The sequence below is a fragment of the Erpetoichthys calabaricus genome, chromosome 2 (assembly GCF_900747795.2).
Source record: "Erpetoichthys calabaricus chromosome 2, fErpCal1.3, whole genome shotgun sequence".
In the NCBI taxonomy this organism is placed as follows: domain Eukaryota; kingdom Metazoa; phylum Chordata; class Cladistia; order Polypteriformes; family Polypteridae; genus Erpetoichthys; species Erpetoichthys calabaricus.
Genome location: NC_041395.2, coordinates 163,312,244 through 163,330,643, shown reverse-complemented (window position 1 = coordinate 163,330,643; position 18,400 = coordinate 163,312,244). Strand labels below are relative to the sequence as shown.

The window sequence follows — 18,400 nt, the reverse complement described above, 5'->3', positions numbered from 1 at the left end:
GTTTAGTATCACAACTGACTAAAAGGTATCTGCATGTGGCTTTATGTAAGAATTTTCTTCACACTTTATACATATTAGGCAGCTCTTACCTTATCTACCTTACTCATACCATCATAAAAAAAGGAGCCTTTTTTTCTACACATTTACATTTCTATTTTGAGATGTGACTGCTCGTCAGGGCTAAACACGGCAAGCCAGCAGCAAGCTATAAAAAGGCTAGAACAAACGGGCAGTTAGAGGTATCCATTTAAAAAAAAAAAACACAAAAAAACTAATGGTTCAACCACATAACACTACAGAATACTTACTGATCTTCAAGAGCCAGGGGGGGGGAAAAAAACTTCAGTGTCTGCAGCTTTGAGATGGCCATTAATGTGTTCCTTTTAGTTAATGGGAGCCTAGGCAAAAGGACCATCCCTAACCATAAAACAGCTAAACACTGATGCACGATTCAAAGCAACATAGCGCCCAAGTGTTACATCCTTACTGTTCTATACCATCAACCCGGAAACAGCAACTCTACCAAGAATCAGCAGAGATCACCCATAAGGTTGCTAAATGTCAATGTACAATATGCAGATGATAAACGTGCTTTCATCAGTAGCAGTTAAGTCAATTTTTCATTCACATTTGTGTGAATATTACTAATTGGTGAAAGCCACAAAACACTAAAGCACATTCACCATTCTATTTCAATAGTGAAAATCAAAAGCATGAAAAAATCTAGGTCCTGGTCAACCTTGTTTGGTCTCCAACATTCACTTCTTCTAGACTATTTTAAATCATCACACATCCTCTTTCTGCTGCCTTTAATGCTACAAACATACCTTAAACCTAGCCAAAAAGAAAAATAAAATTAAAAGCAGTGGGTTATCCAAATCGATCTGTGGGACAAGTTGTAAGCAGCTTGGTTTGGAAAGAAATTCTGTTTGTAAAAGGAATGGATTTTTTGGTAATCTAGTATAAGCCCTTAAAGAAAAAACAGTTGCAAAAATTTAGCCTATGACATAAGGTTTATGGCTTCTTTTGCCCAGTAACTAGCCCCACACCAATTTTTTTTTATTTTTTATTACCTATTGCTGTGGTAAGGACAGTTTCTCATACCCAGCTCTTCAACACATTTCAGAATTAACAATTCCTTCAGCTCAGCTGTCCATCTACATCAAGAAATTTAATAAACGGCCCACAACAAAAAGCTAGGCTCTCTCACACGGTATATCATCCGTACTTTGTGTTGCCATCGTTCAAGTTCAAGAATCCATTAACACCCAAAACATTGAAGAAAACTGTCCAAATTAATGGTTAAAAGGATCTTAGAAAATATCCATTCAAAAGTACTTCAACCTATGCATTGGTCCCCCAAGAGAACATCCTGCTTAATCTCAATGGACTAGTTGTTGGCACCAAAAATAAAATTCTTGGTTGTATCTTAGTTGTCCACATCTTAGCTTCTTGGTTGTTCTACACATGCAGTGTAAAACAACTAATCTTTTTAGTAATTCTTAGCTTGTGATGGAGCTCTCTGGAGCAATTACTCCTAATTCCAAATAATGGTTGTGGTGTTTTTTTTTTTTTTTTTTTAAACATAAAAAGGCCTTGTACCCTTTTAATATACAAGTATTAATCATTGAAACCAGAATTTCTATCCACTTATTAAAACTGACTAAACAAGAGTGTGAACTTGTGAGGCAACATGACTAAAAAAAAAAAAAAAAAAAACATCGTAGGTCAGGAACAATAATTTGTAAGTTAGAAAACAAACATTCAGGCGCTTTTGGTTCTTAGTTAAGCATTTGGAAAGTTGGAGAATGTTTACTTTATTCAAAGAATCGTTTCTATCAATTTTATAACAATGAGCCATATTCAAAAATACTGATTACAGAATGCAATGACATGCATTAATTTAGTACATGTTTAATAGCACTTTACAATATCGTGCATTTAAAATCCGAGCCTGTGGGGGCTGAAACAGCTTTCATAGACAGCAGATCCCAACTCAAGTAGATCTGGGAGGGGAGGGTAAATTCTAAGGCTAGTTGTTCATATTTCTTGAACATAATTTTAGAAGTAACTCCAAAGGAGATCCAAAATCCATGAAGTATGCCCATGCACACAGCCATGGATAAGACCGATCACAGTTGACTGTCACAGCTGATCGACATACTTTGTGTTTGAATAACAATTTGTTTTGCAGTCAGAGGTAGCTATTAGGAACAAAAAATAAATAAAAAATAAAAAAATAAATAAAATAAAAAAATCGCTAGATAAATTTGAAACAGTAAATAATTGAGGGTGAAGATTAAATGGGGTGCAAAGAGTATTTAAAAAGATTTCAAAACTTTCACAGCAAACCCTATTTATGAAACTTTCCTCATACATTTGCTTGAACAACTGTACCTGAAAACGGGTAAGCAGAGCCAATTAGCCTGGTTTCGAAAACTAAAGTTGAGAAAGCAAGCCAAGTATGTACTATTACTGGGAACACTGAGGAAGACACTGACAGGAGTCTAAAGTTGGAGTTCAGTTCTAATCCAAATCCTCTGGGTATTCTGGGTGGGGGCAATTTCTGGACTTTGGTGTCAATCAGCAGTAAAATTAAAAATTCCAATATAGAAAAACAACCTTGGTGCTTACAGATATAATCCAGTTTGAAAAATCAAATCAAATCACTGCTCAAAAAACAAAAGTACCAAAGAAACCAAATGAACACTGCCACACAAACACACACAGGACAACCTTGAAATACCTGTTATATACACATTTACTGACTAATGGCCAAACCAATTAGGTAGTCTTGGAAATTTTAGATCAATACAGTCCACTAAGAACTACTTTAATTTATATACCTTTCTGCAAAGGCAGGCAACCAAACGGCAAACAGGTACATCATCTCTTTAGATAACAGGACATTAATCTAGGAAAGGAGGCTGGATTAAAAATCTCATCCAACCTAACATCTATACTTGTCAGGGTAATATTCTCCACCCAAATTATAAACGGATTTGCCAAATAAAAGCAAAAGCTTGGCAGATGCACATGTTCTGGATTGGCTACTGTGTGGATCTATTACTGCCTAGTGCCACAAGATATCCAAGTAACTTCAACGCTAAAATTTGTAAAAAAAAAAAAAATAAAAAAAAAAAAAAATTATATCAGCCTAAACAGAAGTAAATGCTTAGGCAATCTACTAATACACTACTAGCTTCCTGATAGCTTAACATACAAAACCATCAATTTTACTACTTGGCTACTTTAAAATCACTGAACATAAAATGAATCATTCAAGTAGGACTGCATATTAACACCAAGTCTAAGAACTGGCCATTAGAACATACATTTTCCCCCCATACAATACACTAATATAAAGGACTACAGAGGGATTGCAAATAAGGCATTTTATTTACATTTGTAACATCAGTGTTTTAATGTTCCCATGAAAGTTTCTTTGCTACATGGCTGGACCCATATCAAACAAGCTATTCTGACAATTTTCACATCAGATAAAAAATAGCTTGTTATCCATAGACCATGTAGTAATCTCTTCCCTTAAAGAAAACAGCTATATTGCCAACTCTTGGGCAAAAAAGCCAATGAGCATTTTTCCAAATTGTACCCAGTTAGAACGATTTCATTAAAATGTTAATGTGAAAAACCATGGACATCTGTCTTTGCTAGGAAGCACCTTTGCCAAAAGGGCATCCTGCAGCCAAGTCAGCCCAAGGTGACTCCTGAATTAAAACATTTAGCCTGAAAAATAAAATTTAGAAAAGCTATAAAACTTTTGCAGGAGGACATAGCTTTGTATACCACTGGAAAAATCTAAGTGACTGGGAATCTTGAATGGAAACTGGTGAAGAACACTCTGAATCCTTCTAAAATAGTATTAACTCAACTAATGAAGAGGAGAAATAAGCATTTAGACAGGAGCTGACAAAGTATTTGTAAAGTATATTAATTTTGACGAACCATAACAGATTATCAAGAACAATGTCAAAAAATAAAACATGCAGTACAGACAGGTGTAGTATAGCTTTTAACCAAAATGTTTTTCAGCACATTGTTCCCTAAAGCAATGTATGTAGTATTCAAAAGAAAAAACAAGGAGAAGTTAGTAACACTGCCACAAGTCTGAACTTCGAAAAGCTGTTTAAGTCAGCTCCACAAATAGCTTTAAGAGTGGAAATGAAAAGGACACCCTTAATAAAAGGTAATCAGTAACACATTTTACAACATTGCAAAGTAAACCCAAAAAAAAATCCACATCTGGATTACTTTGTACAGGCTTACACTCATTTGGTACCAACAAGAACAATGTATACAGCGATTTAGTAAATGGCCAAAACTAACATTAAAAAAAGAAATGACTAAGGCATTAGCAATTGGAACTCATGCAGCAGTAGTAGCTCTAGACAAGACAGGGCTCAATATTTAAGATTACCATCTGCTTGCAATTTCTTCAGCACGAACTTGAAAAAATAAACAGAACTGACCAAGCAGCCTTTAAACCTTGTCTTACAAGGAGGAAACAACACTGATTTACATCCACCCAATAGCTGGAACTTAGGAAATGTGTTAAAACAGCAGTAAATATCAAAACATTTAAGGAAATGGAAGGGATATATTTTAACGCTATTCTGATAGCAATAGTCAGGTTTAGAGATACCCTTGCAACTATCAGCACTGTACATTTCCAGAGGACTGAGCTTTTTGTCACATTTTGGAACACATCCGCATGAAATGCACACTGGGCTAAAGAAAGCTAAATGTCAATTATAAATATGAAACCAATACAGTGGTCTGCGGATAAATTTAAAAAGTGCCGATGATCAGGTAACACTAGTCTGAAAAGTTTTACTGTTGGTCAAGTTGAGTCACTAAAAAAGTAGGTGCTCACTTGCAGAGACAAAAATATCTTCATGATATACATTGTTCAAAAATTGAAAAACAAGTACTGCACCTCAACAGCAGGTGATAAGATTTAATTGCTTGAAAACCTCAAAATAAAAATCGATATAAAGACTATGGATTAAATCAAGAATACCCTATAGGGAGAACTTGGAGCCAGCCAAAGAATCTACTTTTAAAACTTTCATAAATTAAAAAACACAGCTAACTTGCATTTTGGAAGATTAAAAAAAAAAAATTTACTTGTTAAACTCAAAAACAGTTTATAAAGTGTATGTAAATCTATGCAATTGCATTCTAGTAATACCAAACCAGTAATGAACTCTTGGTGATGGCATTACAAGAATTCATTCATATTTCATATAATATTATATATATATATATATATATATATATATATATATATATATATATATATATACCCAACAACAACAAACTTAAATTTCACTGCATATAAAAGTCCTGGGATTTTGCAATCCAACACAAGTAAGCCCTTCTATAAATTAAGATCAACATGACCAATATCCTTTGTTAAATATACAGCCGTTTGCATATTAGAATGCATTGAAAATAAACTACAAAATGTAAGAAGACATAGCAAGGTTTACGACCATCATTTAACACCCGTAAACTGAATATTCACAGGCTAAAAATTAAGGCGTTACAGGATTAAAACTTAAGCATTAACTTCTGCATAGTACTTCTAAGCTAGACTTCTACCATTATTTCAAATACTTGAAATTTCTGAACATCAGATGTAACACTTTTAAGCAGGTGATTAAATGAAAGGATACTGCTGTCATGCAGCTAGTAAACATGCTAAGAAATGCTTGCAAAAAGTTAAGAGCATGCACTGAGCTACCGGTGATCAGTTCAAAGGAAGTCAACACTCAAGGACAATTATACCAATTATGGCGAATACAGCACCCCAAAAAGCTCAGAAAAAAGGAATGGTAGGGTAAGACATCAAGCACTTTCCACCACCAAAATGTGTTGTTCTAGACACTGCATTTTGGCCATACATTTCAATCTCACTTTGTATAATCAACTGGAGGTGGCCACAAAGAATTGTAACTTACCAGAATGACTACTTCCAAATGGCAAGACAGTAATACTTTACATATATAGAATAGTGCAGTATTAAAGTGTGTTTGCGTGCATATATATGCAGACACACACACAAACCCAGGTAATCGTACCACCAGGCTATTGTTACTTTAAAGGTGACAAGGGCTTTGCATGGAGGATGTAGAAAAGTATACACAACATAGTAGTATTTATCATGTCCAAGGTTTAGACAGATTTAAACTGCTCCAAACCTAGATGACAATTGGGCAACAAATATCACACAAATGCACAATAAGAATCTAGCAGCTTTAGCCAACATTAGACAGCTGTTCCTTCATCCTGAGCTCCACCACCCCCCCCTCCCTAAAACATGATTTTAATACAATCCAGCAAAAGCACGTTGTCAATCATTGAATTTTCAGATTGTCATAAGATTTAAGAATTTTTATTCCACAATTCCTGGGTGAAGGGAGGGCTTCAGCTACACACCAAATCACAATTCAAATACACCAGTGGTAAATTCAGTATTTCTCCTCAGCCCACCCATTTTTAATACAATATTACTACAGAGAAGGGTCAGAATTACTCAAAATGACAACTAAAGTGTATAGTGAACCTGGAATACCTCAAGTCATACACACAGCAATTAAAAAAATTAAGATACTCTTCCGTTATTCAAGTTTCAAAACTTTGAGAATACAAAATAACATTTAAATGGGGCGAAAAAAAAAAACAAAAAAACTTTAATCAAGAATTCAATACAAACAAATGCAGTCTTTTAATCCCTTGTAATGTTGGTCCAATATATTTACGTTCAAGAGAAACAACCCGTTTTCCTAGAAATCCCTGCAATTAAAGATTTCAAGGAATCTTTTACATTAAAGTAGGTAAACATTCAAATTAATGACTGTTCAGCACATGCAAGACCACACAGTAGCACACGCTGCAGACAAAACTTCAGACTGAGACTTTGTTGGGTGGGTGGGGTCTGGGGAAAATAGATCCCTCATTTGCTATTACTTCTTTGCAAATAAAAAAAGAGCAACTGAACTGCATTTTTTCTGGTTTTTTTTTTTTATTATTATTTCTCTCTCTCTCAAGTCTGGTGACAAAGGCCTCAAGTGAAAAGGTTTGTAATGCTTACGCCCTTCCCCCAGTTTGAGTTCCCCTTAAACATGCCATATGGCGTCAGTACAACATTCTGAATGCCTACCTAGCTGAAAACATACAGGCTTTAGACATTAAGGTTGCCAATGACAGCCAACAAGTTGACATTTAGTACAGAGGTAACAATTGCACATGGCCACCAGCATTGACTTGGCTGCAGGATTGCATTAAGGCAGACCGGCATTAAGAAAAAAAATCACTGAAGTTTAATCATTTGGGTTATTAGAAAACTGTTATACTCAAGGTTTAAGTTTATGTGCCGATAAAGACCCATTTCTACTTGATGACACCAGTGCAGCACTGGGAAAGGACAGTACTACCAATCACTCAATATGACTGAAGTATTGCCTTTGGTTTTTAAATAGTGGACAACTTTTGACTCTGGGCAAAGTTCAGCACATTGAATAAAACTGAAATATAGAAGACTTCCAAGGGAAGAGAATATAAAATAAAATGGAAATTAAACATATCCTGAATCGCATTTTTATCATGTTTAGGAATGTAAGTGGTAGGACTAATACCTTTAAAGCATAAGCAAAGAGAGGAAAAAAAAAAAATCACAATTCAGTAAAATAAAAAGCCACCTCAGTGATTTGGCGTAATGCCCATCAGCCTACAAGACAGTTGTAAAGTCCAGTGCCATTTTGAAACAGAAATCAAAAACTGAGGTTGTTTGTGAAGGCCATAGCTTTGGTGACAATTAGAACCAAAATGTAAGATTTGTGGTAGGTCTCAGCATGAGCAGCCAGTCTCTTCCTATTTACTTGGTCATGGCCTTGATGGCAACAGCAGCTTCCTCTCCCATAGCAGACAGCACAGAAATCTGAGAATAAAAAAGTAGTTTTAAAACCTTCAAATCATAAAAAATAAGATTATGTAATCACACCAGACAAACTGACCCAAAAACAGGAGGAAACATTTGTATATCCCATACTGATCACTGAATTCTTAGGGTTCATTTATATTTCACACACAGAATTTGTACACACATGTATCATGGCTGCCACATGTTCCCAGCGTTCATTTGACGTGTCCACTGAGCACATCCTCAGAAATTAAATGTGATGTGTGCGCGAGTTGCAGTACCAGCAAAAAGTCTGTGGGTTTGCGCAGTGTGATATGTCTGAATGTAACGTCATGGTGTGTTTATTATCTACATGTGACAGAAGGCCGCTATGCGTGCTTCGATGTGGTAAAGCAAGTTGCAGAGATACAAATGCATTCGTGGTGCTTATATTCAAATGTTGCATATTCCCCTAACGTAATGACACGAAACATTTAAAAGGTTTCACATACAATCTTCTGTGCAGTCTTTTTTTTTTGTACAACAGCATCAGAATGTACGGCAGCATATTTGAGCCACAGAGAAAAAAAAATTAAGGGCATGGTGAAAAGATCTATTTTATGATTAAAGTGGAAATTTCTGCTTTAATCTTGAAATGTCTACTTTAATGATAAACTATGAGGTTAAAGAAGACAGTCATAAACGTTCTCTTAAAACTGACCCATTTGTTAATCGCTACGTGCTTCTGGGGCTTCCTCCTGAACTGAAAGCTGCAAACGCCACCCACAGAATACATTAATGATATTCCAGCTCTCTGCACATTTAGAATCCTTATTTATACTATAATTTTCATGATGAAATACATTAAAGTATGCATGTTACATTTTACACACAAGTCGTTAATTTACATAATGAATACTGATAAGTACATGTTGTGGTGGCACGGTGGCAGCAGGGAGTTGCGTCCCGAGTTTCCCTGGTGGGTTCCCACAGTGTGCTCTAGTTTCCATCCAAAGACGAAGTTTTGGGGGTTTGGCGACTAGTGTATGTATGCTTCTGTTCACCTTGTGATGAGCTGATGCCCCATCCAGGAATTTTGTTGGTCTCGCCCCTGATGCTTGCTGGAATGAGTACATCTCTGGATTGATGGATGTAATCGTTAAACATCCTTTCCAGAAATATCGTTGCAAGGCTTCCTCAGAATTTAATGGATGTGTCTGGCAATTCACAGCATAGCAAAGACGAACATTTTCTCACCGTGATGATATCTCGCACTGCCACCTGGCGGAATCTTCCAGATTTACATTAAGTATGCGTGCAAGTATAAACAGTAAAACGTTTGTATAGCAGTAGCGTCTGCTGGAGCATGCGTTGCGTGAAGTAAAAACCAGGCCATAAACTCCCAAAACAATTTACTGCTTCCAATAAAAGGTAAATTTTATTCACCTTAAGTCTAAGTCAAACCACAAGGTAAACGAAGATTGACATGAAAATGACCAGACACCCCCCACCCCAGTGCAGGCAGGAACTCAATTCAAACTAGACCACAAACCACCTATGCAATTTATTATCAGAAACACTATAAATGGGACTGGATTTCCTGAAATAACCTTTAGGAAAAGACACACTTACCAGCATCTCCTCACCACCATCATTTTTGTTTTCTATCTCTTTGCCCAATTCATTATCTGGCAGTTTGAGATCCTCACGGACATCTCCATTATCCATCAGCAGAGAGAGATAGCCATCTGTAATGCCAATCAGCTAAACAAAAGCAATTCAAACCAGCAGTTAGCCATCCATGTTAGTAACTGGTGCAAGAAGAAATAAAATCAACATTGGTACAAATTAACCTAAAAAAAAACTAACCATATAGAGACCAGAACGGTCTTCAGTTTGATTAGCCTACTCTAATCAAGTTTAAAAAATAAATTTGCATTTACATATGCCACAGACAATACAAATACAATTGTTAAGTACTGTCAGCTTGTTTTAGTTTTGATGTTTCATGCATTCTCAAATCAGGTATTAATTTTTGCAACTGCAAAACTGGCTTAAAAATTATGTTGCTACAAAATAACATTTTTGTATAAAAAAAAAATGTAGTTTCAATGCTTTATTTTACATATCAAGATTTCAGAATAACCCAGTGGATATGTACAGGATTACCATAAAACTGGCAATTTCATCAACAAAATCAGGAATCTGCATTACAAATAACCATAAAAAACAGCCCTTCCCATGAAAGTGAACTTTTGATTTTGAGAGTAAATGTACATTGCTTTGATTATCTGTAGTTTTGTCAAACTCTACAAAATATTCGGTACCAATTAATTAAAGAGGATATACAGCTTGAAATTCTTAAAATTTGCCAGTATACTTGGACAAAAAGTTCAAAACACATTTAGAATGCAATGTTCCCAGGAAACACAAGTTAATACTTTAAATGTGTCTTTCATGCCACTGCTTAAATGCATATTCCCCAACAAGTTTCACAGATGACATATGTATCTTTACAAAAGAGCAACCAGCAGCACATTATGTCCTTCTGTGGATGGATGCCTCATACACGACAGTCTGCCCTTGTGCCTTGGTTTTGTAGCCATATGTTCTAAACCATGTTGAGATAATTCAGAAAATGGATAGAGAACAGGACTGCAAGTGGTATCTGCAACTATAAATTGCTGTAACTAGAACAGGCAAACCTGAAAACAAAACACAGAAAACTCAATAGTGTTAAGTACATTTCATCTCCATAGGAGGTTTTTGAATCATCTGTCCAGGTTGCCAGATATTAAAAGGACACTCAACCTCTCCTTACTACATGGACCCTTTTCCAACAGAATAACCTATGCCAGTTTAACAGAAATAACCCTCTGAAAAACAGAAATTAAGACTGAACTTTTTTCTTTGTCAAGGCCATGCTAGAGAATGCAGTTAATTTATAATCGTCAATGGACCATATTCATAAAGCCTGTGTACACACAAAGAAGCTTGAAATATGCATACCCAGCTACCCATGGAAACATCAGGATCTATAAGAAATCTTGACGGGGGAAACAGATATTTACAGCAACTCTGATCCATTTTGGAAAAAGTGGCCACACACTTAACCAAGTAAGAAAGCAAACCGGCTAAATGACAACTTGCACACAAATCACATCACTGATCCATTAAACGTGGGTTGATGTGACTAACATTACATCCAAAAAAAGGGATGAATGTATATACTGAAATTTGGTTGTCTTAAAAAGGAACTAATGCTGCATACTTGCATTTAAAAACTTTTTGGTTATTCATCAGTTAACAGTTTACCTGTTGCAATTTCTCGGGGAACAAACAGTCACGTCACAACTGTAAGCAAAGATTCACTTCATCATTCCCATTGTGTCGGAAGCCACTAACTGATTGTCAAGATACTACATTCAATATTCATATGGTGTGGGTGCACATACATAAATCAAAATCTTTTTGCTAACAAAGGCAATCTGTAGCAGTGTCTGGTTTTAATGTAATCTGAGCAATTTACTGTACTCAATATTGAAATAATGGCACCTAGCAAAAATGAAGCTGCTTTTGCTAAACGTGAGAAGTTATATTCCAGTAATGCACAGGTCATTGGGGATGCCAACGTTCTGGCTCAGTGGTCTGGGTCAACCCGTGATTCATTTATTTTGAGGCAAATAGCTCAGACAATGGTGCCTTACCCCTTTCGTGGACCCCAGAATGCACAGGAGAGGCACTGTTACACATGATCTTGCGCTCATATTTATGGAACATAGCCAGATATTCTAGAATGAAGGTGGCAAGGTCTCAGTGCAACACGAGGTGGGCTGCTCTAACAGCTAATGAACTTCTGCAGCATCATGACTGCATATTTACAAGGCTGACAAGCATGCTTCATATATGAAGTTTCAGGTTGGCAATCAAAGTGGCCCGATATATGCATATTTACAAGGCAATTGTGATTTACAAATCGTGAATTGCATTGATATGAGCACATTTTTCAATTTTTCCATTGGCATATTTTCACACACAAAACCTTTATAAATAAGGCCCTACAGAAACACATACACTGCAATTAATGACCCAAGTTTTTTTTGCCATTTTTGACTAGTCAATCTCATTTTTGTAAGAATTCCAAATTGGATGCAATTTTATACAGACATCTGTCCTGTACAAGACAAGCTGTCAGATACAACCAAAAGGGAGAGCTCACTTCAAAAATCATGTCTTTGCTTTTGTTGGGATGCTCAGAAACTATTGTGGGTCAGGCAGATCAAATATACTACGGAATAAAACATACATGGGGATAGAAAACTTCCTTCTGTGATATACTTTAAAAACAAAACTATCCATCCTTTTCCCGATCTCGGCACATTATTATTTTTTTTTTACTTCAATTCCCCAATCTTAGTCTTCATAATTCATCCCCTGTAGCCCTGGAATCAGCCTAATTGTTCTTCTGTAGACCTTTCTAGTGGTGCTATGTTCTGGAGACCAAAACTGCACACAGTACTCCAGATATGTCCTCACCAGTGCATTATAAAGCTTGAGCATAACACATTGTGCTATATAACCTAACATTCTGTTTGCCCTCTTAAAGGCCTCTGAACACTGTCAGGAAGTTTATAGCATAGAGTCCAATACGAATCCTAAATACTTCTCAAAGTGCACGCTCAATTTTCAGACTTCCCATTGTGTATTCAAACTTAACATTTTACTTCACATGTATAATACTTTATATTTAGTGACATTGGTAGATTTGTGACAGATGAAATCTAAAGGCTAATACTTACAAGCGAACAGATGAGGTTTCAGTGCATGTGACTGAATACCTCATCTGTGAATTTATTGCTGGCCAAAAGACAAAGCATGCAGTGTCCGTATTCAAGATATTTGAACTGTGGTTGTTCCAACCCACACCCAATATTTCTACCAGTCTTGAAGAGGAGAGAAACAAATCTAAGATGATAAACCACATTTAAGAAGATAGGGCAATTCCAACACATTTTAACGTGTATCCTGATTTAAAACGGATGGTAAAAACCAGAGAATGAAGTACAGTAAAACCTCAATTAACTGTCTGGGTAAGGCAAAGAAAAGTGCATGGCAGCATTATACCCATTACTATACAACTACTGTCATGTGGCAAAGTATCAGAGAGGTATTCTTCCCCAGCGCCACGTCATATTACATTTTGAAATCAGTCAGTTACATTAGTCTCTTACACTGTATTGTAGATTTTAATGGACAGATCCATTTGGAGCACAGATTACCAGACAACTCTAAACCAACTGTGAAATGCAGGTTTACCTGTTATAGGGCAAAATAGAACAGTCCCTGATGTTTAAGAGATATGACTAACAACATTCTTCCAAAAAGACACGGGCTCATTTATAAAACTTTGCGTGAATTACAGCGTTAAAACATACCTGGCGTACACTCCGTTCTATGCAACTGATCTTTAAACTTACCCTATTAAGTATGTGCTTACAGACATGCATCAATGCTAATCAACCTCATACATGTGCTTACAGACATGCATCAATGCTAATCAACCTCATACATATGCAATCATGATGCTGCAGACATTTTATTGGCTGACAGGACAGCATTCCTCCAAACATATTAAGAAACCCCCACCTGCACTGAAGAGGAACCGAGCGCAAGCAACACAATGCATTGTTTTATAGTGTCTGAATAGGTAGCTGCGGTTAACGGATACATGTAATGATATGATTGTGGACACAATGAAGAGTATTAAAAAGCTGATGACTGCCAAAGCTAGTTTACCTCAATATAAATAAAGAGTTGACCTAGGGAACAGGGGCACAATGTCAGCCTCATCTTGGCATCACAAATGACTTGTGCATTAATGAAACAAAAGGTCATACATAAAGCATCATCATTCATACTGAATACCCTTATTACAATAGGGGAGCAGTAAAGTGATCCAAATGTTAGGAGAGCCATAGACTTTTGCAAAGTGCCTTTTCAGGTTAGTAAAAATTGTTTAATGCTTGTACAACCACAATGTATGAAATTGGATGTAGCACCTCCTCAATCTGCCAAAGGCTTTCAGCACAGTGGACATGATTGAGTGGAGCTTGGCCGAGATATTCCAGACTTGTTGGCCAGATCCCTTTAAAAATAACAGGTAGTCAATATAAACTGATGTAAAACCAAAGAGGTTCTTGAAAACTAACTGAAAGACAATGTGCACATCATACTGAATAGTTCTGAGGTGTAATAGGTTGGTCTTCTTGACACACAATTACGACTGCGATTTTCTCTTCATCAAGGGAGCTGTCATTTGTTGCGGGAAGTTGCATACACACAATTCTAACAATCTCATGAATATGGGTTTGGACTGACTGATTTTTGGCTACAGAATGAACATACCCAAGATTATCAACAGTTAACAATTCAAAAGTATAGGGGTAATAAGCTGGACATCTAACAAGGCTAAATAAATACACATCTGTTCCAAGCATGCAAGAGACTTCAATTGGGGGAGGAAAGAAAAAAAATTAAAAGCTGAGCCTGGTTCAAAGCAAGCTACTGCTTCAGAACACACACCAATGTTTCCATCATGCACTTTTACATCAACAAATATAGAGAAAAGCCAAGCAAAATGACACCTTTTATTGGCTAACTAGAAAGATTACAATATGCAAGCTTTCGAGGCAACTCAGGCCCCTTCTTCAGGCAAGATGTAATCATTACATCTTGCCTGAAGAAGGGGCCTGAGTTGCCTCGAAAGCTTGCATATTGTAATCTTTCTAGTTAGCCAATAAAAGGTGTCATTTTGCTTGGCTTTTCTCTACATTCATAATGGCTAACACGGTACAACACCCTAGTACTACATCAACAAATACAAAAGCAGAATATCCCCCCCCCCCCCCCCCCAAAAAACACCCACCTGATAATCATTTCTCTTGATGTTAGGAACATCCATATTGTGGGTGGAAGGACAGATATCTTCATACTTCTTTCCAGAGAAAATGTCAATTCCAACCATATGAACCTTAAAGCGAGAATAAAAAAAAGTTCTAACAGATTCTACAGAGAAAGCAAATGAGAAGAATATGCCACATAATCAGTTTTGGAAACAAAGTTAACAGATCAATACCTTAGCATGACCGTGTTTTCCAGTCTTCGAAGTTGACATTTCAACAATTTTACAGGGACGTCCTTTTAGGACAACAAATCCGTTCTTACGCAGGGCACTGCACTGCATGGGGAAGGTGCTGGAAGCCCCGGCATCTCCAGTGGTAAAATCAAGATCAGAATCGGCCATGATGGATAGGTGCTAGGGGTACTGTAAGCAAGAATTTATTCTATAAACGAACGAAGTGACATTTCAGTTCACAAAAAATATGCACAACATGTGAAAAAGTGATCAAATAAGAGGGTAAAACATACATTGGAATTCATACAACATGAAATTTCATGGATTACCAAAATCAAATTAAGAAGCTATACGGCAGCAACGTGCAAAAACAGATTAAAGTAAACATAAAAAGCTATACAGTATATGCATATAGCTAAAAAAAAAATGACATTTTATCAACAAAAAGACACTTAAGCAGTACAGTAAAAGTCGACAATATAAACGCGCTCAAGCCGGCCGTCTTGCAGCGCCCCACGCCCTGTCCACGTGTCTCTGTTTAGCTCGATCTTTGATCGGGAAACGGAAACTACTTTTCCCCCTCCCGCTCCTAACTACTAACCTGCAGCATCATGCTCTTTTTTACTGGACTGGGCCAGAATGACAGAGCCGAGAAATGATTACCCCCTCCTCTTTCATCCCGTCGGGATTCTCCCCCCCAAACAGCGCACAGGCCGGCCTCGGACCACGCGGAGCCAAGTAGGCCTTTGACGACTGCCCGTAAAAAGGGACGCCGACTAAAACACTTGAAGATACACGAACGATACGAATATGGTCTACTACGGCTTTACTGCAAGACAATGTAATCAATCATAAAAGAAAGTTCAACATTTACCAAAAATATCTAACTTAAGTTATTGATTAAAACAGCACATCAAATGTGCCACGGGATGCCTTCAGCGGTTTTTTAAACAGAAGCCCGAGCACACCACGAGAGGGAGGGAGAGAGAAGGGGTTCCAAACAAGCAAGGCGTCCCTAACGTTGAACCGACAACCCTGGAAAAACTGACATCTTAAAATACCAACAAAAGTGCATTCTTCGCTAAGCGAATACCGCTAAATAAAACTGTACACTACGTAAGTATTTCTGTAATAAAAGTCAGTCTGTCACATTTCACTGCACGAACACGTCAGGCCCCATGCCTTTTCCATTTCATCTTCACAGCCAGAAAAAAAAAATAATAAAATCCGCCCCACACCCTTCCAGTTGTGGCCCCATCGCGCGCCAACACAACATCCTTCACTGCCTAGCTTCTCGGGGCCACCGGCCCTGGCCCAAACGCGACAGTCCTGCCTCTGAAACTCTCTAACACAAACACTTAAAAGTTCTTTTTAATTTTTGCTGCGGAGAGAAGCACGCGCCATGCCAGTCCTTACCTTCCAACAAAAAGGGAGCGTAAACGCGCAGGCGCGTCCAATTTCACTGCGGCAGCCGCGCTGAGGGAGGGTCTTTGACAAAACCTCCCAGATATCCCTCCGCTTCCGGTGATAAATGCCGCGTCTGACGTCAGGGAGCCAGCTGAACGCCCCCTTATGGCAAAAGGTAGTAAGAGAAGCAATGGCAAAGTGTGAAGGAAAGTATGGACCAACGGGCGGCTACAATGCAGAATGAACGTTAAATGAGTTAGATTATTGTGTAAAGCACCGTTTAGACATTTGATCCTCCATCCTGGATACGGTATATGAAGGTTGCAGACCGGTATATCACTTATATGGACTAAACGCCTTTTTTGTTGTGCTATCGAGTAGCTCGGAATTAAAACAACGTATAACTTAATTTGCGTTTGTTGCTTTTGATATGTACATTTTTGTGTTCGTAAGAATTACTTATGAATGCTTTGAAATTACTTCACCATTTTTTGTCCGGCGCCTCCAGATTTACTCATACCGTTCGACTTGTTCTTATGTATTTATGCGAGGAAGAGGAGGTTGAGAGCTTAATGTAAGTTGCAGACCTTTTTGGGACTCCCCAATTTTGGTGCTCTAGACCCGAGAAACCTTTATTTTAAGCCATTTTAAATCATATTGTGTGCAAATAATTACACTCCTATTTTAAAGAGTAAGGCAATAGGTAAAAATTATCAGAAAGACATGAGTTGTGCATGTCACATAAACTGTCTTCAGGGGTTCAACCCGTAATGTTGTGCTAGGGACCAGAGTTAAAGTACTTTTTTTCACAGAACTTTGAAATCAGGAATCTGTAATATAGGCCTATGGAGTGTCATTTTAGGCGGTTTCGTTGTTGCTGATCACAAATTCTCACAATATTTTTGAGATTTGATTCTTTACTTGTGGTTCCAGCTCTCTAAGCTACCCCCAGAAGGTTAAAACCGATAAATTTTAAACATAAGCACGTGGGGTATCATTTTAGACCATTTAAAGATCAGTGATTACAAATGTTATTTTTTGATCCTTTACTCTGGATCTAGCCCTTTATGGACTTCTATCAGTGGGTGAAAGATGACAAATTTCTATTGCAATCTAGAATCTTGGGGATTAAAGTGTATCACAATTATATATTTAAACATTTAACCTAAAGCAAACATTTCAATACTTTACCTATTTAACACAACTCTTCTTCATTCTGCTGCTCCCATTAGGGGTTGCCACAGCAGATAATTTTTTTCCATAACTTCCTGTCCTCTGCATTTTGCTCTGTTACACCCATCACCTTCATGTCCTCTCTCACCACATCCAAAAACCTTCTCTTAGGCCTTCCTCTTTTTCTTTTGCCTGTCAGCTCTATCCTTAACATCCTTTTCTCAATATACACAGCATTTCTCCTCTGCACATGTCCAAACCAACATCACGCATACAATCATTACAATCTCGCCTCTCTGTCTTTGTCTCCAAACCGTCCAACCTGAGCTGACCTTCTAATGTACTGATTTATAATCCTGTCCATGCTCGTCACACCCAATTTAAAACACCTATTCTTGTTTATTATGTACTAAATAACTGCATTTCTGATGACCAATGCTACATACTCTAATTCCACCTTTTTTGTTCCATTACCAAGCAGGCTAGAATTGAAATAACATATAACTTAAACTGCATTTGTTGCTTTTGATTTACATAATTTTTCATATTGTTTGTGCATTATACCTGCTTAAAAGAGATATGAGTGTGTGCTGATTTTTTGGACTTTTCGGATTTTTTTGGCGTATGTACTATTCATTGGCATGGTAACAATATCCCATGCTTAGCAGATGTGGTTAAGATGAATTCAGCTGCAGGTTGAAAAGGCTTATTAATAGTGTAGGTTATATAATGCCTGCTCTACATATTTGCATGCACATAAA

General features: G+C 37.2%; 1 protein-coding gene across 1 annotated transcript; it reads right to left on the bottom strand.

The window, feature by feature from the left end:
- Positions 1-6,402: 6,402 nt before the first annotated feature.
- Positions 6,403-15,278, bottom strand: eif5a (eukaryotic translation initiation factor 5A). The gene is made up of 4 exons (XM_028794719.2): positions 15,060-15,278; positions 14,850-14,954; positions 9,557-9,688; positions 6,403-7,963 (listed from the first exon to the last, which is right to left on the bottom strand). The coding sequence occupies exons 1-4, from the start codon at positions 15,225-15,227 to the stop codon at positions 7,901-7,903; spliced, it is 468 nt and encodes a 155-aa protein (XP_028650552.1). The 5' UTR covers positions 15,228-15,278; the 3' UTR covers positions 6,403-7,900.
- Positions 15,279-18,400: the final 3,122 nt, after the last annotated feature.